At 43.5% G+C, this 25,199-nt stretch overlaps 2 protein-coding genes across 2 annotated transcripts in view; both read left to right on the top strand.

Annotated features, from left to right (window-relative positions):
- Positions 1-25,199, top strand: part of PALLD (palladin, cytoskeletal associated protein) — a 377,267-nt gene that overhangs the window by 229,675 nt on the left and 122,393 nt on the right. The gene's annotated exons all lie outside the window — the stretch shown is intronic.
- LOC118616156 (zinc finger protein 706-like) lies at positions 6,601-6,816 on the top strand. Its single transcript, XM_036241571.1, has one exon. The coding sequence runs from the start codon at positions 6,601-6,603 to the stop codon at positions 6,814-6,816; it is 216 nt and encodes a 71-aa protein (XP_036097464.1).

Genomic DNA, 25,199 nt, shown 5'->3' with positions numbered 1-25,199 from the left:
TCTCTCAAGGACCCTTCTCACTTTGGAGGGAACAGGTTGATAGTCATTGCGCAGCTTCAGGTCACACATGGAGGGAGGGGCAAAGTAAGATCTGAAGTGCATCTCACTCATTCAGGCCGCACTGCATCTGAAGCTTTGAGTGTGAAATAGATGATAGGCTTTTTTTTTTTTTTGAAGTCCAGTCACATGCTGACAGAGAACAGACCAGGAGATGAGCTGAAGGCCTTGTTTCCCTGGAGGGAAGCGAGGTCCTCCCCTGGGGCCACACGGGTGGCAGCGGGGACAGGCCCTGTTCTCTGAGTCAAGACCACCAGGACTGCTCTGGGACAGAGAATGGGCTGCACGCTGGTGCACGGAGCTGTTATAGCCCGGGCGAGGATTTACAGTCAGCGCCAGATACCGAAATCCAGAGCAGAAGAGAAATGAACTCAACTGAGCCTCCTTCAGGTCAGGGGTGATCAGGCCTCTCACAGATCTTTGTCTCTCCCTCTCCCTGAAGAATGACCAGGGCCGCAGAGCTCTGTCCCAAATCCACATTCAAGGCATTCTTTCATATTCTCACAGACGTTAGTGAGCGCAGTCCTATTGGGCTAAAGAAAGAGATACCACAAAGTTTTCCTTTAAGGACTATATTTACTATGTATCATCTTATAAATATAACACTTTGTAAATAATGAGTGCTCAATAAATACAGGGTGGGGCAAACGTCAATTTACAGTTGTGAGTACCAAAACAGAGTTCTTTCTTGTATTATTATGAATTATTGTATTATTTTCCATATGAACAACTGTAAACCTACGTTTGCCCCACCCTGAGTCTATGAATGAATTAATAGAGTGAGTGACTGACTCTTGTTTTTGACCTAGAAAACATGATTTAATATCAGACCAGTTATTTCAATTGTTTTCCTGTAGGTAATGTATTTCTGTATTACACATGATATTTAGTATAAAATGTATTTTATAAATACATGTTCTCTAGGCTAGAAACCCCTCTCTGTACCTCAGCCCTTAGGAACGTTGTATAATTTCTTTCTCTGGATCAAAATATCCCCCTCAGAACGTTTACCCCGCTACACCCCCACCCCAGCCCTTTCTAACTGACCTCCATGTATCAGGCAAAAAGATTCCTCCCAGGCTTCTCAGACTATCCCATGTGGCCTGAATCAAGCTCCACCATCTCTAACCAAATTTTCCTTCTGTCTGACTTGCCTTTTGGGTCCCCACATTTCTCCTGTCCTCCAGCGTCTATGTATCCCACCCCTGCCGCGTCTTCTCTTTGCCTCCCTCTCGGTCGGAGCAGGCTCAGCGTTTACTTCATATCAAGCCTCACTGTCGCCCCTGGTAACGTTTTCTCACGTGGAACAGGGGTTCCTACACTGTCCAATATGCCATTTCCGATGTGATGGGAGAGAAGGCCTTTCTTCACAGCAGGCAGGCCTCCCTCCTGGTCCTCCATTGGAGGGTGGTGGTGAACAGGCTTGGGAGTCAGAAAGAGCTTGTTTGAGCTCCACCTCCAGCACTTAATAGCTTGGACTTGGGTAAATAATTTTAATCATCTGAAAAAATGAGAATGAAAAGAGTGATGGGTAAATGAGATGTTGTATGTAAAACACACAGCACAGTGTTTGACTGAAAATAGTCAGTGGTGTCCGGCCGGTGTGGCTCAGTGGTTGAGCATCGACCCATGCACCAAGAGGTCGCCAGTTTGACTCCTGGTCAAGGCACATGCCCAGGTTGTGGGCCCAATCCCCAGTGGAGAGCATGCAGGAGGCGGCCAACCAATGTTTTCTCTCATCGATGTTTCTATCTCTCTCTCCTTCTCACTTCCTCTCTCTCTAAAATCAATAAAGGAAAAAAATTAAAAAGAAAATCGTCAGTGGCAGCTACAGAATAGTCACATGGATATAAAGAACTGCATAGGGAGCCCTGGCCGGTTTGGCCCAGTGGTTAGAGCGTCCGCCTGCAGTCCGGAGAGACCCGGGTTCGTTCCCGCTAAGAGCATGTACCTCGGTTGCAGTTTGTCCCCGGCCCTGGTTGGTCGTGCGGGTGGCAGCCACTCGATATGTCCCTTTCACATCGATGTTTCCCTCTCTCTCTCTTCCTCTTTCTCCCTCCCACTCTGTCTGTACAAAAAATGGAAAAATGTCCTCGGATGAGGATAAAAAAAAAAAAAATTAAAAAAAAAAAAAAAAAAAGAACTGCATAGGGAGCATAATAATATTGTACTAACTACGTATGGTACCAGGCGGGTGCTAGAATTATCAGGAGGATCACTTCATAAAGTATATGGTTGTCTAACCACTGGTGATATCCACCTGACATTATATGATACTATTGGATGTCACCTGTAATTGAAAAATAAAATAACTTTTTTAAATGATGATGATGATCACGATAGAGGGGATAGTGGATTTAAATAGCCCCGAGGCACTTCAGAGACTTTAGGCCATAGCCCGGAGGACATGAGATTAGGACGTTTAAACAGGGAAAAGGGGCGCAAGGATAGGCCTGTATCCGGAATTTCATCCAGGTAGAGCTCAAGGTAAAGCAAGTAAGAATAGTTACTCAAGGGCATAGATGACCTCCCAGTGAAGATACCATATCACAGTAGCGCCAGTTTAACAATTTTATCTCAGAATTATCCGGTCACATGTCTGTGGACATTAAGTTTAGAGCTAGTTTACATTGCAAAAGTGGGTTCCGGTTTTGTAGGTCAATTGACCCTGCACCACAGATCTTAATCTCTTTCCCAAAGAACAGACATACCAGGAGCCAGAAAATAGCTTTTAATTAATGAATGTGTCGTCTACAGTTCACTGGTAATGAGGGAAATCCTGTGCAGTACATTCTTTTAAATGTAGATTCAGGATCTGGATAGGCACCTAGTGAGGTAAGCAATTCAGCCCTTTTTCCTATGATTGTGAGCCAAGTAAATGGCTGAATTACTAATGGGTGTGTGGATTTTTTTTTTTTTTTAAGTGTGGTGGGTGAGGGTGAGGAGGAGACGAGGGTGAGTCTTTTCTTGGCACAGGCCAAAATGAATGAAAATGCTTTGAGTGTTTTTATAATCTGCTCTGTGATGATTTCCAGGTGGCATTCTGCCACCTCTCAGGGCACACCCGTGTGGACTCAACCCCTTTCTGTAGGAATATCACAGTGTCTAGTTGGCAGGGTAGGGACTAAAGCAAAAAGGCAATTTTCTCCCCACCCAGCACACCCCTGGCTCCTGCCCAATGTAAGGTGTGGGAGTGATGTATCACTGTAATAATATTGATAGTAACCATGATGGGTTCTGTTAAGAAACTGGGAAACTACTAAGACGTTTCCTCCACCTTCTTTATATCCCAGCCACTATTCCTATATTCCTAGTCTTCTCTTTACTGGTATTAGAGCTCTATTTAACACAGCCTAATCCTCAGGTTATTTCCAGAATTCAAATGGTAGCAGCATAGACTTGAAAGCAGTCTGAGAGATGATCCATTCCAATGTCCTGCCCATCACAGACATTCCCCCAAGGCACCCTTGACAGGTGGTCATCCAGCCTGTGCTTCGACACATCCAGAGACCGGGACCCACTCCTTGAGCAAGCCGGGTCGTTGCTGGGCACTGGTAGTGGCTGGGAGCTGCATGCTGGGAGGGGGCTGGGGGAAGAGAGCCTTGGACCAGGAGGCATGAGAATTGGTTTGGTCCTGTTCTCCCACCAACCAACGGAAGGGTTTTGGGGATAAGTCACTGTGCCTGAAAATGAGTCCCTTTTGTCAACTACGAGGTTGTTGGATATGATCTCAGTTGGATATATCTTCACTTCTAGCATGACATTATGATTTAAACGTGTTTTTCCCGTGTCCAGCCAAAACTGCCCTACCCGTAACTTGCAGCCGTTGGTATTAGTTCTTACTTTGAGAACTATAGAGGATAAATCTTAGCTCTCATTGATGTGGCAGATCATCAGGTATTTGAAGGTGGATACAATGACCCCCTAAGTCATCCCTTCTGCAGGGCAAACATCTTAAGATACCATGAATCTTCTCTGTGGGCTTGGCTTTCAGACACGCTCCTCACTCTGACAATCCTCTTTGTGACTAACGCAACTCAGCGCTTCACACCGTGGCCCCCAGAACTGGATGTTATACTTTGGACATGGGCAGTATTGGGACTGTAACAACCCTCTCATGTGTGCTTCGTCGAGGTCCTGTGCTGCTTTTAGTTCAGTTTGCATTTGCTTCCGGTGTTTCTGCCACCACAGCTGTCCCTTAGCACAGACTGTGCTTCTGATCAGACAGAGCCACTGGGTTCTTTCCACTTGAATTGCTCTTCAGTCTTTTCTCTTTTTTTGTTTCTTTGTTTGTTTTTTATTCTCACCTGAGGACATTTTTTCATTTATCTTCAGATAGAACTGGAGGAAGAGAGAGAGAGAAACATCGATGTGAGAGAGACACATCGAGTGGTTGCCACCCACACGACCCAACCGGGGCCGAGGCAAACTGCAACCAAGGTACGTGCCCTTAGGGGGAACCGAACCTGGGACTCTCTGGTCCGCGGGCTGACGCTCAACCGCTGAGCCAAACCGGGCAGGGCATCCTCCCCAATTCTTTACATACACATTTAATGGTCTTCCCCTTTTTATTATACAAGTAATATATACTCCCAGTAATGTTTTTTTAAAAAAGCCTCAAAATGGCAGTACCTGGAGATAAGATTTTTAACTTTTCTTACGTTAATTCATATAAATTATTTTCTACAAAAGTATCAGTGTTTATGGTTCTCCTCGTGTGCTGACGTTTGTATCACCCCTCGTCCTGATTTGATCGTATCACTCTGCTTCTGAATATCCCCATACCCGCAGCAGAAGACCTTAGTCCAAGACCGATTTTCACCCTTCAACAACCCATCTTTCCAGGCTGATCTTCCACTATTGCCCAGCAGTTACCATACCCAATGTGGTTCAGACTTTCACACATGTTGTAATCTCCTAGAATCTTCCATCTTCCCTATTTCTCCTTTTGGAAAACTCCTATGCATCCTCCAAGACACAGCTCAAATATTACCTCCTCCATGAAGTTTGCCTGATTTCCTGTCCCACCTCCATTCCATGAGGACTCACCGTCCCCTTATATGTATCTCCGTTGATCTTTGACGTAGCTCTTTGCACCACATGAGAGCACATCCAGTAGCCCCTACCCCGCACCGTATCCATGGTTCACTGACTGCAGTTTCAGTTACCCATGGGAAACTCCAGTCCGAAAATATTAAATGGAAAAGTCCAGATATAAAGAATTTACAAGTTTTGCCCTGGCCGGTTTGACTTAGCGGTTAGAGCATCGGCCCATCCACCAAAGAGTCGCAGGTTTGATTATGGTCAAGGGCACATGCCTCGGTTGTGGTTTGGTCCCTGGCCCTGGTCAGGGTCGTGCAGGAAGCAGCCAGTCGATGTGTCTCTCTCACATGGATGTTTCTCTCTCTCTCTCCCCCTCCTTCCCTCACACTCTATCTGAAGATAAAAGGAAAAATATCCTTGGGTGAGGATTAAAAAAAAAAAAAAAGAATTGACAGGTTTTAAATTGCACGTCCTTCTGAACAGCGTGATGAAATCTCACACTGCCCTACTCCGTCCTACCCCTGATGTGGATCAAACCATTGTCCAGGGTTTACCCTGTATCATCTCCCCGCCTGTTAGTCACTTAGTGGCCATCTCAGTTATCAGACCCACTGGCGTGGTTTTGTGTGCAGTGCTTGTGTTCAAGTCACCCTTATTTTACTTCATGATGGCCCCAGAGTGCCAGAGTAGTGATGCTGGCATACAGATACGCCAGCGAGAAGTCGTAGTGCTCCCTTTGGGTGAAAAGGCGCAAGTCCTCAGCTTAATCAGGAAAGAAAAAAATCATGTTCTGAGGTTGCCAAATCTATGGTAAAAATGAATCTTCTGTCCTTGAAATTGTGAAAAAGGAAAAATAAATGTGTGATAGTTCTGCTGTTGCATCTCAAACTGCAAAAGTTACGTCCGCGGTGCATGATAAGAGCTTAGTTAAGATGGAAAAGGCCTTCAGCCTGTGGGTGGAGACATGAGCAGACAAAGACCACATTTTATAACTTCATTACAGCATATTATTACAATTCTTCTTAGTTGTTGGCTATTGTTTAATCTTACTGTGCCTGATTTTTAATTAACTTTTATCATAGGTATGTATGTCTAGGAAAAAACATATATAGAGTTTGGTACTATCTGTGGTATCAGGCATTTACTGAGGGTCTCGGAACATATCCCCTGTGGATAAGGGGGGGTGATTCTTGTTGGATGTTCCTGGCTGTGATCACGCCCTGTCCTGGCAAAAAATATCAGTAGACAAACTTACTTTGTCCAAACTGTAGCATCTGAAACTGCGTCAAAAGAAGAAAAAACTAAGAAAACTCTTCAATCTGTGATAGCTCCAGGGACACTTTGCTCAAAGATGTGGCAGATTGGATATTAGAATAAAGGTCAAGGTCAAGAGTAGGAGAATGAGGGTGGGTGGAGGAGACCGACGCGCTGCTGTGTGCGCTCCCATCTCGACTGCCTCGGGACACCTCCCTCAACCGCTTCGCGCTGCGCAGCCAGGATATGGCTCGCGGACAGCAGAAGATTCAGTCTCGGCAGAAAAATGCCAAAAAGCAAGCTGGACAAAAGAAGAAACAAGGCCATGACCAAAAGGCTGCTGCCAAAGCTGCCTTAATATATTCCTGCACTGTCTGTAGGACGCAAATGCCAGACCCCGAGACCTTCAAGCAGCACTTGGAGAGCAAGCATCCTGACTCCACTTCCTCCAGAATTGGCTGATGTTCAGGCGTAAAATTGTTTACAGGCGAATTCATGACACTTTTGACTCTTCTACTGTCTCAGACCCTAGGTAACAAGCCTGCAGCTGCTTTTCTAACACACTGTTGATCAGCAAAAATAAAGGGGCTAGAAAAACACTCATTTTCATGCTATTCCCGTTTGGGCCTCATGCAAAGACAATTCCGTATAAATGTACAGTTGACTCTAATTTGGAAATCTGAAAATCAGTCCATCCTTGTTATAAAAAATATTTTTACAATTGTAATTATATTGATGTTCATATTGTGTAAAATAACTCATTTAATAAAGTAGTAGTTAGATTTTGAAAAAAAAGAGTAGGAGAAAAAGACATCTATTTAATAGACCGAAGACACCAGATTTCAAACATGTTTCTTAAAATGTGACACTGTTGTGTGTTCATAATTGACATAGGTACAGTCCGTTTATTAAAATTGTTCTTATTAGGAAAGCGTAACATTTACTCAGTTCTTGGAGAGCACAGGGTAAATTAATATAAAAATGAGTGCAGCCAAGGCAGCTAATTTGAAGGGTCTGTGTTTTGTTTGAGTGAGTATTGGTGACTTTTCCAGTGAAGAACGTCTATTTTAACCCAGTCAGTTATGTAAAATGAGCTGTTCTCCTCGCTCACATAAATCCGATTTTCAAGCATACTTCATCTCGGAGGAGTGTGCCTGCGCCTGTGCCCGCGAGCACGCATCCAGAGACGTGGCTTAAAACTGCCCTTACCCGGGCGGGCGTTGGAAGATCTGCTCTGTTTGTGTAAGCTCCCACCTTTCTGGAGAGAACGGATTGGGAGTAGAAGGCTTGAATCCCTCCAAGGCCAAGACCCAGAAGGCAAGATTGAGCCTGGAGTCTGGGGACCCTCCCCCGGTCTGGGCGCGCCAGGGCCTGGCTGTTTCAAAGGCGCCGCCCACCATCCAGTGGTCGCCGCTGCCCTGTTGAACTCCCCCTGCCTGCTCCAGTCGCCGCTGCCCTGTTGAACTCCCCCTGCCTGCTCCAGTCCTCCTCTGTCACCGTCCCGGGCCGCCTCTGCTCCAGACTGTCTGAGGAGCCTGGGGAACTCAGAGAGGAAGCCTTTTAAGTCTGCTTTTCCCGAGAATACTAAACCTGCAGAACTTGGCCAGACGTCGCGTCGGGTCTCCTTCTGTGGTGACAGAAATCTCCAGGAGAGCAAGGCAAACTGGAGAAAGGCAACAATGTTGAGCAGGCCAGAGGGCCAAGGGGATGAGACTTGTGTTCCCGTCGGGCGGGCGATATTCTTCATTTCGAGGCTTCATGTAAATTCTTGCTGGTTTTTAGTTATCTACAGGCTGAGAACATAAACGCTGCTATTAAAATGTTTCATCTCTCCCCAATGAGGCCCTGCACAAATCCCCTTCTTTGTGCAAAGCTTTCGGCAGCGTCCATGGGAGGCACAGGCAGGCATCTGCACTGGGCTCTGGCTTTATTTGAAGTTAAAAGGCACTGTCTCTGTGGGAGGCAAAGGGGGGGGGGTCAGGGAAGAGGGGTCACAGGTGAAGGGCAAGGATGACCAGGGAAAGAGAAAAATGAACACACTGGCAAACAGATCACCTTGGTTCTTTCTAACACTGTGTGTATTCAACATATACTCCTGCACTGGGTATTTTAAATGAAGCCCATTCTGGTAATATTCAGATTCACATTACCCACAAGCTTAGTGCAAGGATTTGGTACAATTTCAAAGGTGCAGTGGCCAGTTAGAACAAAGAAGTCTGTATCCCTTCAGGCAGGGGCCTTGTCCTATGCTTTTTACGTGCCCTCCCCAGCTCTGAAACCAGTGCTGGGCTGTAGGAGGTTCACAATCAGTCATCATTGAGCTGTGCACCCCAGCAGCTCTCCACGCAGCCTGCTGATGTGACAAGTTCGGAGACAGTGCCTCCTGGCTGACTCGGAGAGCCAGAGTGCTCAGCTGGGCTTCTCATCTTCCTGTGACAAGGAAGCATCTCTGGTTCTCACAGAACACTGTGTTTTTTCTCAACTTGTCTGCCTTCTGTTTCCATTGAAGCGGATCTTTCTGCTATTTCCCAAATCAAGTGGTTCTCCCTGACTTTTCGTGAACATTTCCAAAGTTCTATGGAAACCCCATTCTCTACAAACTCAGATATAACCATAGCTTCAGGAACCAATTAACAAGTTCCTACAAATCAACACTGGGTCTCTGAAACAAATAATGCAAATAGATATTCCTGCAAAGGTCTCAGAATTCTTACCTCAAACATGCTCATTTTGTTGCATTTGAAATGCGTGATAAGCATATCCCTTTGGCATGCATTTGTATGATTCCCTAGACGTAAGTACATTAAATACTATAAAAACAAAATTGGTAACTACCCCTTACTGCAGAGGTATTCAAGCCCAATATTCAAAGCATGGCACTTATGACATTTTATAGGCCTCATTAGAACATAATGCACTAGACTCTCTTTTCCTGAACATCAAACACTTACATTTGCTCATAGCCTGAAAGAAACAACAAGTCGTGCTACTGTGTGGTCCTGCTTGCCTGGTCGTTGCTCAATGCTGTCTCCCCCTGGGAGAAATAGAAGGCATGCACTGGACATTCACACGCGACAAATATCGCTTCCTTCTCCAAAGATCGCCAGCCCAGCTCTGAGCCTCCTGTAAACAGTGAATGGGTACGGCGCAATCCAGTCCTTTCCACTGGCATAGTTCCTTCCTCTGCACACACTAGTTCTCAGTCACCATCCTCCAAACACACCCAGCTGGTTTCTCTACCATCTGGTTCCTCTACCATCTGGTTCCGTCAGGGCTACCCTCCTTCCCTCTACCAACTGCCCTTGGTTGTGGCTTGGGTGGCTTCTGCCGGTAGAGAAGGCGATCCTTGGCTGTGACTTGTCAGCCAGTTCCTAGTGTCCACTGGGGGGGGGGGGAAGGAGAGCAGTATATATTTGTGTAAAATAAACATTTCCCATTGATAATCAAGTCATTGTGCTGATAGTAGACATATTAACACAGGCATAGTCTATCAGTTTGGGTTGGTTGACACACAGATTCTCTTCTTTGGGACGATATTATTTATTTATTTTTCTTTATTGACTTAGAGAGGAAGGGAGAGGGAGAGAGAAACAGAATCATCGATGAGAGAGAACATCGACTGGTCACCTCCTGCATCCCCTCCACTGGGGGTTGGGCCCACAACCTGGGCATGTGCCCTGACCGGGAATTGAACTGGCGACCTCTTGGTGCATGGGTCAACGCCCAACCGCTGAGCCACACGGGCCGGACTGGGACAATATTATTAATGGTACTTAATGTGTGCGGAACCTGCCACCCTCCCCAAAGCCCTGTGAGGCAGCCCTATTTTTATCCCCACTTCACTGATAGGGAAACAGAAATGCAGAGGAGCAATAGCTCACTCAGGGTTCCAGACTGAGCCAGTGACTGACAGTGAGGCCGTCGAGGCCGTCGGGCTGCAGAACCCAGGCCCCTAGCACAGCGCGGCGCGGCGCGGCCGGGCTAGCGCCCCAGTGATTCCACAGAAGGACGTTTGCCATCTTCTCCCTCTTCCAGTTTTCCTCTTATCTCTGCTGTTATTTTTATTTTTTTAAGTAATCTTTTTATTTCAATTACAGTGTTTATACAGTATTATATTCGTTTCCTATTCCTTAACAGTTGTTGTTTAAAATAAGGCATCCCATCTCAGAGGGCTCCGTGCTGTCTGTCTGTCTCTCTCTCTCTCTGACATTCTCCTAAGAATTCGAGTACAAGAGGATCATTTGAAAATAACAGTAACAAATAAAATTAGTTTTGTTTACGATCCAAGGACCGGAAACTGTTGCCTTGAAGTGAAGAACTGTTTCTAAAACCACACGTGGTGCGAAAACCTGGCCCTGTCCACTGTGGTCAAAGTGCCAGTGTCTGAAGAAGCCCCAGATGCAAACATACCCTGAATAGGTGTCCTGGCAGGAGCTTCCAGCAAGTTCTTATCACGCCAAGCCCCAGAAATAGGCTGGCATACAAGCAGATTCGATTTTGTCTTTTTAAAATCATGCTCCTTTAGTTAACTACTAAAATCTTAGTAGTTTCTAAAATTTAAAACGAGATCATAATAATAGGTAACATGCTTACTGCATGTCAGCCATTGTCTCATTTAATTCCCACAGCGTTTCACACCATTGTCAGTCACTACCTTAAAATGAGGAAACTGAGGCAGACGACAGACAAGTACATGTCTACGTGTCTGCAGAATAACGTATGAAACCACGTAGGCTGATCCTAGAGCTGGGGCTGGAAACCACCGCCAGAGACTGCCCCAGAACGAATTTCATCGAGGACAAGCCACGACCTGCTGATCTTGTGCCCCTTGCCTTTCTTTCTTATTAATGCCCGTTTCTTCCTTTCAATGGCATCTGCTGAGCCCCACCCTGCTCCCCACCCACCCACTGCCTGTCTCCCACTCAGGTCCTAAAGGTCACAGGTACACACCCAACTTCAGATAGCATTTAGTTAGCTTCCCCTCTCACATTTAGGAAATGTCCATTAAATGCTCCAGCCCTGTAACAAGTCTAGTTAACTTCATTTTCAATTTAAGTACGTATCATTTCAATTTCCTTTTCCTCCGTATTGTACAGCCCTGGGAATAGAGTTGGAAATGTGCCTATCATAAGCTGAGTCACATTTTGTGTGTCTCTTCCTCTCAGGCTACTATTTTCTTACCTTTTTTTTTTTTTTTAACTATTCAAAAAATCTTTTTACTGTAAAATAAAACACAGACATAGGAAACCACACAAAACCAACATATGGCTTAATAATTATAAAATAGAGTTTATTATATAATTTGTCTACATAATGGATTCGGGTCTAATGAAAGAATGTAAAGCAAGCACCAGGTATCACCACCCAAGTGAACAGATAGAGCTTTGCCACCTGCCCAAGGAGCTCCTTCCACATGATCACCCTGATTCCCTGCCATTCCGCAAAGTTGTTGCCTTATTTTAACTTATAGTATTGACATCCTGGCAGATTTTTTTTTTTTATTTTGGTAATTTTAAAACATTTTTTAGGTTTAATTGACATAGAGTAAGTAGCACATATTTAATGGGTACAATTTGATAAGTTTCGACATATGTATATACCCTTGGGATCATGACTACAATCAAGAGAGCAGATGTGTCTATCATTCTTCAAAGAAGTTTCTTCCTACCTCTTGGTAATCCCCTCCTCCTGCCACCTGATCCGACTGTGTAACCCCTGATCTTCTTCCTGTCACTGTACATTCATCTGCGTTTTCTAGAGATTTATTTACGTGGAGTCATACAGTATGTACTCTTTTTCTTGTCTGTCTGCTTTCAGTCAGCATAATTATTTTAAAATTCATCCATGTTGCTTTGCATGTATATAGTTCATTTCTCTCAGTTGATAAATAAGATTCCATTCCATACACACACACACGCACATATGTGATGTGTATAATATACCTATACATAATATACTATATATGTATAGCTATAGATGTGATATACATCACAGTTTGTTTATGCATTCAATTGTTGATAGATATTTAAATTGTTTCTAATTTTTATTGTTAAAGCTTCTTCTGTACAAGTATTTGGAAGACTTATGCTTTCCTCTCGGATAAAAACCTAGGAGTAGAACCCCTAGCCTATATGCTAGGTGCATGTTCAACTTTTTAAAAAACTACCAAATTGTTTTCCAAAATAGTATATCATTTTACTTTCCCACTGTCAGTATATGAGAGTTCAGTTCTTTCACATCCTAGCCTGTATTTAGTATTGTCAGTTTTCTTCATTTTAACTGTTTTAATAGGTGTGTACTGGTATTTCATTGTGGTTTTACTTTGCATTTCCCCGATGACCAGTGATTAGAGCATTTTCATGTGCTTACTTGCCATTTGTATGTCTTCCATAGTAAAGTAGCTGCGCAAATCTTTTGCCTATTTTTAATTGTATTGTCTTCATATTTCTTATTACTGAGTTTGTTACATTATTTATACATTCTGGATACAAGGCCTTTTTCAGATATGTGCTTTGCAAATATTTTCTCCTTGCCTGTGGATTGTCTTTTAATTCTCTCAACAGTGACGACTGACATTTTTAATTTTGACAAAGTCAAAATGATCTTTTATGGATCACGCCTTTGATATTATACTTAAGAAATTCTTGCCTAATCTAAGCCCGGAAAGATTTTTTTCCCCCTATGTTTTCTTGCAGGCATATATATTATAGTTTTATGTTATGGCTTTAGACTGATGATCTATTTTGAATTAATTTCTGTGTATGCTGTGAGATATACAGATTGAAGTGTTTGTGTTGTGTACGAATATCCAGGGGTTCCAGCATTAGTTTTTTAAAAGTTATTCTTTGTCCACTAAGTTGCCTTTGTAACTTTGTCAAAAACTGGCTGTCCATAAGTATGTGGGTCTGTTTTTGGACACTTTATCCTGTTAGTCTATTTGTCTGTCTTTACACCAGTACTAAAATGTTTTGACTACTGTAGCTTTATATTACATCTGAAATCAGACCTTATTGGCCATTCACTTTTATTCTGTTTCACAGTTGTTTTGGCTATTTTAGATCCTTTGCATTATCTGAATTTTAGAATCAGATTGTCAATTTCTATCAAAAATCCTGGTGGGATTTAAATTGAGATTGTGTTGAATCTATAGGTCAGTTTGAGAACTGACGTCTTCAAAGTATTTCATCTTCTGACTCATGAACAGAGTATCTCTTCACTCACTTGGTCTTTAATTTCCCAGAGCTTTGCTGGTAGTTTTCTGTGTACGGGTCCTGCACATCTTTTGTTAGGTTTATTCCTAAGTGGTTTGTGCTTTTATGCCCTTGTAAATGAGTTTTGAAATTTCAGTTTCTGATTGTTCATTCCTGGTGTATAGAAATGCCGTTGATTTTTGTATATTGATCCTGTCATCCGCGACCTTGCGAAACTTACTTATTATATTCCAGCAGCTCTTTTTGTAAATTCCGTCTAATTTACTACCTACAGCGTTGTTTGCAAATACACACAGTTTTATTTCTCCTTTCTGAGCTAGGTGCCTGCTGTTTCTTTTATTACCACATTGCAATGGCGGAGCCTTCAGCAGAACGGTGAATAGAGGTGAGAGAGCAGATTTTCTCTCTCTGGTCCTGATGTTGAAGGGAAGGCATTCAGTCTTTCACTGTTCCGTGTGATGTGAGCTGCGGTTTTGTCAGAGAAACCCTTTACCAGGTTGAGGAAGTTTCCTCTTATCTCTAGCTGACTGAGAATTTTTATTAGGATGTTGAATTTTGTAAAATGCTTTTTTGGGTCTCTATTGTGATGATCATACAGTTTTCTAAAATATGGTGAGTTACATTGATTTTTCAAATGTTGAACCACCCACTTCAAAATGATGTATTTTCCTTTCTATCTATATGATTGTATTTGATTAGCTAAAATTTTGCTCAGTTTCTTTGTTTTAAATATTCCAGTTACACTGATAATTTGGGCTCCCATTCTGGCATCTTTGATTTCTCTTTGTGCACTAAACTTCCGCTAAGCCAGCCACAGCCTACTTAATGACCATAAGTAATCACTTTTCCACCATTTTATTTTATTTTTTATTCATTGACTTTTAGACAGTGAGGAAGGAAGAGAGAGAGAGACAGAAACATCGGCAAGAGAGAATATCGATTGGCTGCCTCCTACATGCCCCACACTGGGGATCTGGCCCACAACCTGGGCATGTGCCCAGACCAGGAATTGAACCGGCGACCTCTTGGTGCATGGGTTGATGCTCAACCACTGAGCCACACCGGCCAGGCTTTTCCTCCATTTTAAATATTTATATGCCTGTGGCTGAGGAGCATTGAAAATCAAGGAGGGACACACACACACACATGCACACACACGCACAATCTCTGCATCTCACAACATTTACTAGGAAAATAGTAGGCAGGGGAAGAGACAGGCCCAGGGGCCAGGGAGGGTGGACACTCGGGCAGGAGTAGGACTGTCGCAGTGTGGGGAGAGCACCGCAGCGCTGCTCCATGACAGTATCGCTCCAGATACCAGCCTCCGCACAGCCTTCCTGCTGCCGTGGACTGAAGTAGAGTCGCTGCCCCAACTCAGGGTTCAGGAAAAACAGAACTGCTATCTTGGACCAGAGGGATAATCTCTGGCCTCCTTCATTAGCATATCAACAGAGATCAGTGTATTTCAGCATCTCTTCCATTCTGATGGTAAGAGAACCGAACTCAAGGCTTGTAGATTTAAGAAGGAAGGGGTGAGTGATGACAAGACGCCTGTGTGACAATAGACGTTGGAAAGTGAAACCAAGGAGACAGACCCACTGGGTTCCAGTGGGTTTTATGCATAGATACAGAGAATGTCAGTGGTCACAGAGACCGGGGGGGGGGGGGGATCCTCAAGGCCACCCCAACCCCAGTTCACAGATAAGAAAAGCAAGACAGTTGAGGTTATTAATCCAAGAACATGCTCTTTTCTCCTCTTGGTGTATTCGGAAAACACCTCCTCCTATCCAAGGTGAGCAGTCATTTATTTCCTTGGAGAACAGTGTCTCATCACACAGGCTCAGGCCTTAGGTTAGTACACAGGGCACTTGGCACTGCCTGGGCCTCTCAGCCCCTGGCCCACTCACACGGTCTGCTTAGCGCTCACTTCTAGGGGCCCAGCCTGCTCTTTGAATCACCAGTCCTGCAGTAATTCAGGGAGCCCGCTGGCCTGGGGAGAAGAAAACACCCCTGCCAACTGTTTATTATAATCTCAGATTATTTTCTAATCAGCCCCAAAGAACTCAGAGGAGTGGGTACCGGACTCCCCGCCACCTCAGACCGTCCTTTGGTGTCCACTCTCCTTCCTCATGATGAATTTCATGTGTCTGGGGGAGGACACAGTGAAGGAGCAACAAGGAAAAGGAAGTGAGGATGGAAGCCAAAGTCAAGAGAACTCTTCCTTCCTCTTATCTTTCCTGTGTTTTTTTTTGTGCGTGTGTGGGTTTTTTTTGTTTTTCCTGTAGAGAAGTCTTCTAATGTTCCAATTGCTGCTTTTTAAAAGAATGATTAGTAGGATCTTTTTGTTTCTAACTCAGAGTCTTAGTACCGGAAGACAGTGGGAGGCTGAACACTTGGGCAGACATACCTCCCCCAGCCATCTGCAAAAGAACACCCTAATCTCTACGTAAGTGGTCCAAGCTGTTCATATGTTCATGGTTTAAGACAGATGAAGTGCCTTATATTATCACTGCATTCAATGTATTTGGCCCATTTATGGGACCTGGAATATAAATTTTAAAAATCAGTAGAGGCGTAAGCTCGAATCTTTGCTTATGTAGCTCATAACTATGATTTATTTAGCTATTGCTGAATCCTTTTAGGGCAGTCTGGGCTCAATGAATATTTACACATTAAACCTTTACATGGTATTGATTATGTTTCAGACATTGTTCTCCATACCTGAAAAAGATCAGCTCATTTGCTCCTCACTCATTACTTCTCACTCACTGTAACAATGATACCATTATTAGCTTCATCTTTCGGGTGAGAAAACTGAGCCCAGAGAGACTGAACAACTTGTCTAAGGTCACACAGCTAGTAAAAAAGAAGCCAGCATTTGAACCCAAGCAGACTGGCTTTTAACTCTTTCTAAGAATATGTCGATATTGAATTGTTAATCATTCATGTGATCAATGCTAGTGAGATTGCAATAGGATTCAACATGAAAAAGGAGGATCATGTGAGATTCTCATTGATCTAAAAGATTTAAGCCCCAGGCGTCAGAATATAGCTTCCCTCCCTAAATTACCTGCTGGTTATTCGTTTGGGTGGGGCAGTACATTTATTGAAGTGTAGTCCTTATCGCCAAATTACCTTTTTTTATTGAATGGAAATAAAAGAATCCTATAGCTATTGTTTTTCACTTTTTGTATCCTGCATTACGAATTTGAAGTGTCTCCTGAAAGGAACTGTTAATTTCAGACTCTGATATAAAGTATGTTGGGGAGAAAACATTTTTTTCCATGGATAGTGGAATGTTGTCTCGCACATCGGATATATACTCCCTTTCACCTCGCTAATAGATTCTGGAATAACCACGCACACATACTACTGGATTTAATTCTCTTTTCATTTTTGTGATTTATTTGGCTTTAATGCACCACATAGTAAAACTCTCTCTACTCTGTGATATGTTTCTACTTCCTACCCACTTAGTAGAGCCCGCAATTGTGTGACAGCTGCTGCAGCTTCCTTAGTCGAGTGCCTGACTCCAGCCAGTTCCCCAGAATATTCTAAGTGTATGTAATGGCTTGGTTCTGCGTAGATTTGTTATCTCTCCTAACACCTTTATCATCACGTCCTCTTCAAATTTCTTCTACAATTCTTTTTTAAAAAATTATTACTATAGCCCAGCCGGTGTGGCTTAGTGGTTGAGCATCGACTCATGCACCAAGAGATCGCCGGTTCGATTCTCGGTCAGGACACATGCCCAGGTTGTGGGCCCGATCCCCAGTGGGGGGCATGCAGGAGGCAGCCCATCGATGTTCTCTCTCACCGACATTTCTATGTCCCTTCTTCTCTCTAAAAAAAAATCAATAAAAGAAAAACATTATTACTGTATTTTTTGGTGTGCCCCAGAATTGAATTGAATTCATTCATTCATTCATTCATTCATTCATTCATTTACTTTTGTTCCTCTTCACCTGAGGATATTTTTCCATTGATTTTAGGGAGAATGATGGGGGAGAGAGAGATACATCGATTGGTTGCCTCCCACATGAACCCCGACAGGGGCCAGGGATCAAATCTGTAACCAAGGTACGTGCCCTTGATCAAGAATCGAACCCATGACTCTTTGGTCTGCAGGCTGATGCTCTAACTGCTGAGCCAACCCGGCCAGGGCTCTTCTATAATTCCTTATTTTGGTATAGATTTTGCTATTCCTTCTTTTCTTCATTTCTAGTATACTGTAAGTTCTTAATATACTTTTGTTAGTCGATCTGTCAGAATATCCCCCCACCCTCTGCACAGCGCAGGACCTGTTCATGCTCCCCCGGCACACTGAGGTCCACTGGCCCGAAGTCCCTGACAGATACAGTCCTGCTCTCTGACGACTGTAGTTTGTCCACCTTTCCTGCTCTTCACTTACCTTTATAGAATATAAGAGACTAAATAAATATTTTTCTATTTCTTGAGATTTGTATTACTCATAATATAATTATTCTGTTTTATAGCTCTGGGAGTTTTCCCTTCACACAAAATATTTCCTCCCTCTTCCTCCTCCCTTTCTGTAGCCAGTTATTCTAAAAGTATTGTCCATGGGCAAACCTAGTGGTTAGCTGTGAGAAGGGGCCACAGGCTAGTGTCAAAGATGACATACGTAACATGCACACATATACATGCATATGTGTGTACACTATATGTATATATTATTTAAAAAGAGCCACAGACAAGAGTCTGCATTTGACAACATTAAATGAACATCTTTAAAATGCTAACATACTGGCCCTGGCTGGTTTTGCTCAGCAGTTAAGAGCGTCGGACCACACACCAAAGAGTCGCGGGTTCGATTCCAGTCAAGGACACGTACCTCGGTTGCGGTTCATCCCCAGCCCTGGTCGGGATCGTGTGGGAGGCAAGCAATTAATGTGTCTCTCTCATGTCGATGTTTCTCTCTCTCCCTCCCACTCTACTGAAGATAAAAAAAATTAAAATTAAAATAATAAAATGCTAATATACTGGGCCAGCCAGTGTGGTTCAGTGGATTGAGCATCATCCCATGGACTGAGAGGTCCTGGTTCAATTCCCAGTCAGGACACATGCTCATATTTTGGATTTCGGGCTCAATCCCCAGTAGGCAGCCAATGGATGCTTCTCTCTCTTTCCCCCTCTCTCTAAAAAATCAATAAAAATATTTTTTTTTTAAATGCTAACATGCTGATACTCACTTAACTGGGAGAAAGAGCCCCTGATCCTGGCTGACTGGTTTCAGTCTTGTGAGGACAAAGTCGGTCAGTGTGATTCTGAGCAGACAGGCAGCTTGTCCTCGGGCCTTTCGTAACCTTGGTGTGAAGTCAGATTAGGAAAAGCACTTGGCTTTACACAGGGCAGGTTTGTGATTGCTGGGCAATGTGATACTTGACTTCGTGAGTGTTTAGAATTGTCATCCTTCCTTCATTTCCAGAACCAGGCAACCCTTGGCACAGCCCAGTTAAGTGCAGGGGCAGGGTGGACGGGAACGGCCGGTGGAGAACCCGCCCACCCGGGGCTGTTACTATGGCAGGTGGTCGGCATGGCTGTGCAGTCGCTGGGGTAATCACCACATGGTGTGGGGGCAAAGGCAAAGGCCCCGCACAGCACGCTGTGGCGACATGATGACAGGAAGTCTGGGAGCAAATGCTGTTTGGAGCTTTGAGGGCGGTGAGCCGCTGTCAACATGGAGGAGACCTGTCAGCAGGGTGGAGTCCCAGACACCAGGCTGTCCTCAGACAGACCGCTGAGGACTATGAGGATCACCCCGTCGGAGGAGGACTGGGCTGGTTACTAGGCAGGTTCCTAGGAGAGGGAGTCAGAAATGAGGCGCATGGGGGCAGACAATTCGGGCTCCAACTGTGGTTCCCAGAAGCCAAGCGTGAAGCTGAACCTAAACAAGTTCAAGTACAGACTTAAAGTTGTTCCATCACTATATTGAAAATGTGTGATTTTAATTCAGCAACTGACTGCATTATGGTTTATGATTAACGAGAAGGCCTGCTCTCCCTGACATTGCTTTGATTAAAAAAACAAAACAAACAAACTAAACCACCCATTAGAGCTAAATACTGTCTCTGCCTGCCTTCCAAAACCAGGTGTAAATGCTTGGGGATGGTCTAATTTTATTACCCAGGTCTCGTCTTGCCTCCATCGGCATGGAAAATCTGGGTAACAACAAGCAGACTAACAGTCCCTGAGACTCAGTGTTTTTGTACAACTGTATAAAACATGCAAAGGTGTGAGTTTCAGTAGGACATTGAGGTTCAAGAGAATGTTTATTAAAAAACTTGTCAATGCACACTACCTTGGCCACTCGTGTTGTGTGCACGCACAACTGTGTTGTGATACAGAACAAGTTAAGTTTACTCTGATTTTGATCCCAAGCTATAGGTAGGCACTTAACTTGAGAAGTGTAGAGGTACTGTCAAGAAAATCAATCCATGGCAAATACTAAACTCTGTCCTTGTGATTGAAAGCAGCAATAGACAGTACATAAACAAGTGTGCATGATTTTGTTCTATAAATCTTTATCTACAAAAACTGGTACTGGGACAGGTTTGGACCACAAGTCATAGTTTATTGACCCCGGTCTAATGAAAACAGCATTTCTACTCAAAATATATATATAACATGCTGTTCTCATTGAACAGAGAAGAGTGTATTGTCATTGTAGCTGCAAAAAGCAAAAGACACCTTTAGGTAATTTTTATTCTTCTATATTCTTGAATAATAGCAATACTTCTCATTTTTGTTTACTTAAATAATAATTCCTGAGTACCAGCTATATTTTTACTTAGCCTTAGAGGACGATAAAATAATATCTTGCTGACCACTGACCTCCAGGGGCTTCTAGTATAGCTCGGAAATAGGACAGTTCAGAGGTTTTGCAAGCAGCTCAGACATCGCACAGAGAGTAAGCAGGGGAGACTTTCAAAGAAGAAAAGGACTGAGGTGAACTGGACAACTAGGTCTTCATAGGCAGGTGTGGCTCTCATGAGCCCTGGAGACCAGCACGTATTGGTAAAGTGGGGAGAGAGGGAGAAGAACAGTTTGGGCGAGAAGTGATGAGACCAGGAGGAGCATGAACAAAGACTATATGTTCAAGAAAAAAAAAACTAATATTTAAAGTAAAGCAACGTGATCAGTCTAGTCAGGGCAAGGTGTCCGTGTTGCCTCTATTATCCTTCCTCCATAAGACCAGGACAGTAACAGCAGTTTCCTTATAGGACTGTCATGAAGACTTAAAAAGTTACTATTTGTAAAATACCTATAACAGCTCTGACATGCGTAAATGTTATGTAACTACCTGTGAGGTGAAGACATGCTGGAGGTGGAGGTAGACTGACTGAGAAGATGTGATAAGATGATGTAAGACTGAGGACAGCAATTTTCCAGAAGCGTTTGATCACGTTGCATAGTCAGGAATCGGCGGTGTCCGCTACTGGGAGGTCAATGGCCAGACTCCTCCAGGGGCATCCGTGGTTGTCCCTTGAGCCTTCGTGAGCTTTAAGTAAATGAGGAATGGATATAAACGCTAACTCACAGGTTCCGGCGTCCAGCGTCCCTGAAGATGTTAGGCAGCCAAGCAGGAGAATTATTTCATGGCACAAAATGAGGCATGACTTTGCACAGGTCATTAAAAGCTACTCATGAGCCCTGGCCGGTTTGGCTCAGCGGTTAGAGCATCAGCCCGCGGACCAATGAGTCTTGGGTTTGATTCCCACTAAGGCACGTACTTTGGTTGCAGTTTGTCCTGGCCCTGGTTGGGGTCTTGCAGGAGGCAGCCACTCGATGTGTCCCTTTCACGTCAATGTTTCTCTCTCTTTCTCTCTTCCTCTCTATCTGAAGAGGAATGGAAAAATGTTCTTGGGAAAGGATAAAAAAAAAAAAGGTACTCATGAAAACACACAAGTGGTGACAGCCTGAAGGCAGAGGGCTGCTCCAGCTGGGGCTGAAGGTGGAGGCTGGGGAACCATCTGGACGGCGGCCACGGACACCACCTAAGTGTTGAGAGGCAGGAACTGGGTCAAGGGAAACATCAGGGCATTGAGTCTTGAACTTGACACACGCCTCAGTCTATTCGGAAGAAATAAAATGCTGCTATCAACCCAAACTGGGGGAGGGGGCCGAGGCTGCAGGGATTCCCTGCCTCCCGTGGCCGTGAGGGCGCGTCAAGTGTGAAGTTGTGAATGCACAGTAGTCTGGGTGAACAGATTTTTCCCATCTTGAGCAGACCCTGCAGAGCTGCAAACAATGCTGCCTTCTGAGCCCTGGGCAGTCCGGTCATGGGATACCTGTGGGATTTCCTGCCTGCCTTGCAGCAGCGGCTTCCCTGGGACTTGGCAGGGAGGCTGGGCTGACAAATGCTTCTGGCTGTGGGCGCGTTCCAGCCCAGGATGATGGCCCAGACATTTTCCTTTTTATAAAGCCCCAGCTCTTTTCTCCCTTCTTTTTTTTTTTTTTTTAATATATTAAAGAAAGGTTGTCACAAAGTGACACATAATGGAGCCCTGGCTGTGTTTCATTAATTTTCATTTAAGCTGTTAGTATGGCATTAGTTAGCTTACTTGTGAGTCAATTAGCCAGCCAGTGGGATTCCGTTTTAACAAGGGGAGTACTGTCCGCTTTCAGATGCTAACTCTGCGTGCGAATGTGCCGTGCAAGGAACCTCGTCCAAGAGATGAAAGCGAACCACGGTTCTCACTTCTGCCTCTGGTTCCAAGTTGGTGACTTGGCTAGAACAGACTGTGCATCACCAGACCCTTATCTTCTCTGCAAATATGTTTGGATTACACACCGAGTAAATCCAGTGCAAATTTATTTTTTATGCTGATGCACTCAAAGACTTTCAGTGTTGGGCCAAAACAATGAGCCCTGAACTCTAGTGAGGAATTTGAACATTTACTCTTTGATCTGGAGGCTCCCATACTCTGGGAAGCAGTAACTCCTTGGAAATTCTGCAGGAGTCTTCTGGAAAATTCCCGTATTTACTTTAGGGATGAGCCCGTTTCCCTCCTCGTTCCCGAATCCCACCTGTAGCTGGGGAGATCTGACAGCTGTGGGTCTGAGAACATTCTCCCTCCCCTTACTGGTAGGGAGGAGACTCTGGGAACAATTTCAGTCTCAAATATGAAGTCCTTTCATCTCAAAGGGAGAGGGACCCTGACTGAAAGATTTAGGGAGAGGGGTGGAGTCAATTCTAATACATTGTAAAGATTTATGTCTAATTTTAAAACCAGTTTGACTAGACAGAGTTTTGAAGTAGTTTCAGAAAGCCACACAGAAAACTGCCTGGAGTGGGAGAGACTGGATCGTGATTCACATGAATATTTTGGACAATGGAATACTGTGTAGCCATTAAAATAGTACGGTAGGAGCATACTGATTGGCACAGCAATATATTCACCAATATTGGAACATTTGAAAAACAGATTATACTATAAAGTACAGTCCAGTTTTAATTTTTGACTATTGCATGCACATATGCATAGTCAGCAAAAAAGGTAAAAAGACTACATGGCTAGACAACAAAATTATAATCGCTTATCTCTGAGTAGTGATATTGACGTGGTTTTCATTTGCCTTTGAAGGCTTTAATAAAGAACTTGTGTAGCTTTAGAATTATAATATGAAATCTGCTATCTTCTCCTGAAGCAGGAAAAAACAACGTACCGGTTGAGAACATGGAAAGCATTGTGTTGCAACCTTTAATAGGGTCCCAAAGCTCATACATTAAACTAATTATCTATCAGGCTATCTAGCTAGCTAGCTTTATTTCCATCCATCCATCCAAATGTGTATCCCATTAAACTCATTTTTTAAGATAATGAAATATAATGTTTCTAAATTAAAAAACCACATGGTTTTCTTTTCTCCAGTCAGAGAGTAAAATAAATTGCCTGCCAGTTCATTCATGAACTTATTCATTCAATTTTTTCACAAATATTTATTAAGAGCCTACGATGAGCTAGATATTGTGCTGCATGGTAGGAATTCCAGGACTTTAAATGGCTAGAATATTTTTCATGGTTCAGCTTTTCTGTTGGATCATCTTTTATGTGTTCCTCTTGAGTCCAAGAAGTCAAGAGAGACTAGCTGCAGCCTTGATTTATAATACTTGCAGTTTCTCCAGAAGTCCTATAGAAGTTACCTTAAAATTTAGAATTTTTTCAAGAGGGACCGGGTAATGTAAGTAAATTGGTGAAACTGTCAAAACTTGTGCTAATACAGGAGCCAATAACCACATGCGACTATTTAAATTTAAATTGAATTAAAAATTCAATTCCGCCCTGGCCGGTTTGGCTCAGCAGTTAGAGCGTTCGCCTGCGGTCCAGAGAGACCCGGGTTCGGTTTCCGCTAAGGGCATGTACCTCGGTTGCAGTTTGTCCCCGGCCCTGGTTGGTCATGTGGGTGGCAGCCACTCGATGTGTCCCTTTCGCATCGATGTTTCTCTCTCTCTCTCTTCCTCTCTCTCCCTCCCACTCTATCTGTACAAAAAATGGAAAAATGTCCTCGGGTGAGGATAAAAAAAAAAAAAAAAATTCAATTCCTCAATCACTCTTAACCACATGTCAAGTACCAAATAGTCCCACGTGGCTAATGGCAACCATATCAGGTGGTGCAGCTATGGGACATTTACAACATCGCCGAAAGTTCTCTTGGACAGAGCTGGTCTAACTTAATTGATGAGAACGCTGGTGTATAAGGAGGCATTTCTCACAATTTTTCTCTTCATTTATTAAGAATTCAGATGTTTATTGATAGTTAACTACTTTTTATTGTTCTAAGCTTTCTAATAAGCTTTTGAGAATTTCAGTATTTCTTTGCACTTGGTCCAAAAAGCAGGCATCAAAGGGCCAAATCAATCTATTCCCACATTTATGTATGTGTATACATTTGGTTAAATATTAATTTTAAATGATTGTAAATGAGATTTGAGATTTGCAGGAACAACAGAAAGGTGTATAACTTTATTTAAACTATGTTCGGTAATGTTAAACTGTAACTGCCCTGGCTTAGGTAGCTAGCTTTCACTGGGTTTTGCTGTGTGGCAAACAATCCCAAAAATCTCAGTGACTTTCAAAAGCCACTATTGCTCATTCCTATAGATAGATAGTGAAATCACCTAATTCCTCCTCTTTGTTTAAGTAGCAACCCAAAGAAGAAATCACAACCCAGGAATTTTCCAAATTCCTAAATTGCAAGGAATTTTCCTTACAATGACATTGAACTATAACAATTACTATTCTACCTTCTTTGTGCTCAAATGCAACATTACTTTTTTAAGTAGAAAATTTGTCTTATTTTTTTTTTTAACGTGAAAAAAATGATGTCCGCAAAAAATGTATAGTGAATATATATATTCAGTTTAAGAAATAATTATGGCCCCGGCCGGTTTGGCTCAGCAGTTAGAGTGTCGGCCTGTGGACCAGAGAGACCCAGGTTTGGTTCCCGCTAAGGGCACGTACCTCGGTTGCAGTTTGTCCCCGGCCCCGGTTGGGGTCGTGTGGGTGGCAGCCACTCAATGTGTTTTTCTCACATGAATGTTTCTGTCTCTCTCTTCCCCCCTCTCTCCCTCCCACTCTATCTGAAGATAAATGCAAAAAAATGTCCTCAGGT

The sequence above is a fragment of the Molossus molossus genome, unplaced genomic scaffold (assembly GCF_014108415.1).
Source record: "Molossus molossus isolate mMolMol1 unplaced genomic scaffold, mMolMol1.p scaffold_m16_p_4, whole genome shotgun sequence".
Taxonomy (NCBI): Eukaryota; Metazoa; Chordata; class Mammalia; order Chiroptera; family Molossidae; genus Molossus; species Molossus molossus.
Note: the sequence above shows the minus strand (reverse complement) of the source record. Positions and strands in the feature narration are given on the sequence as shown.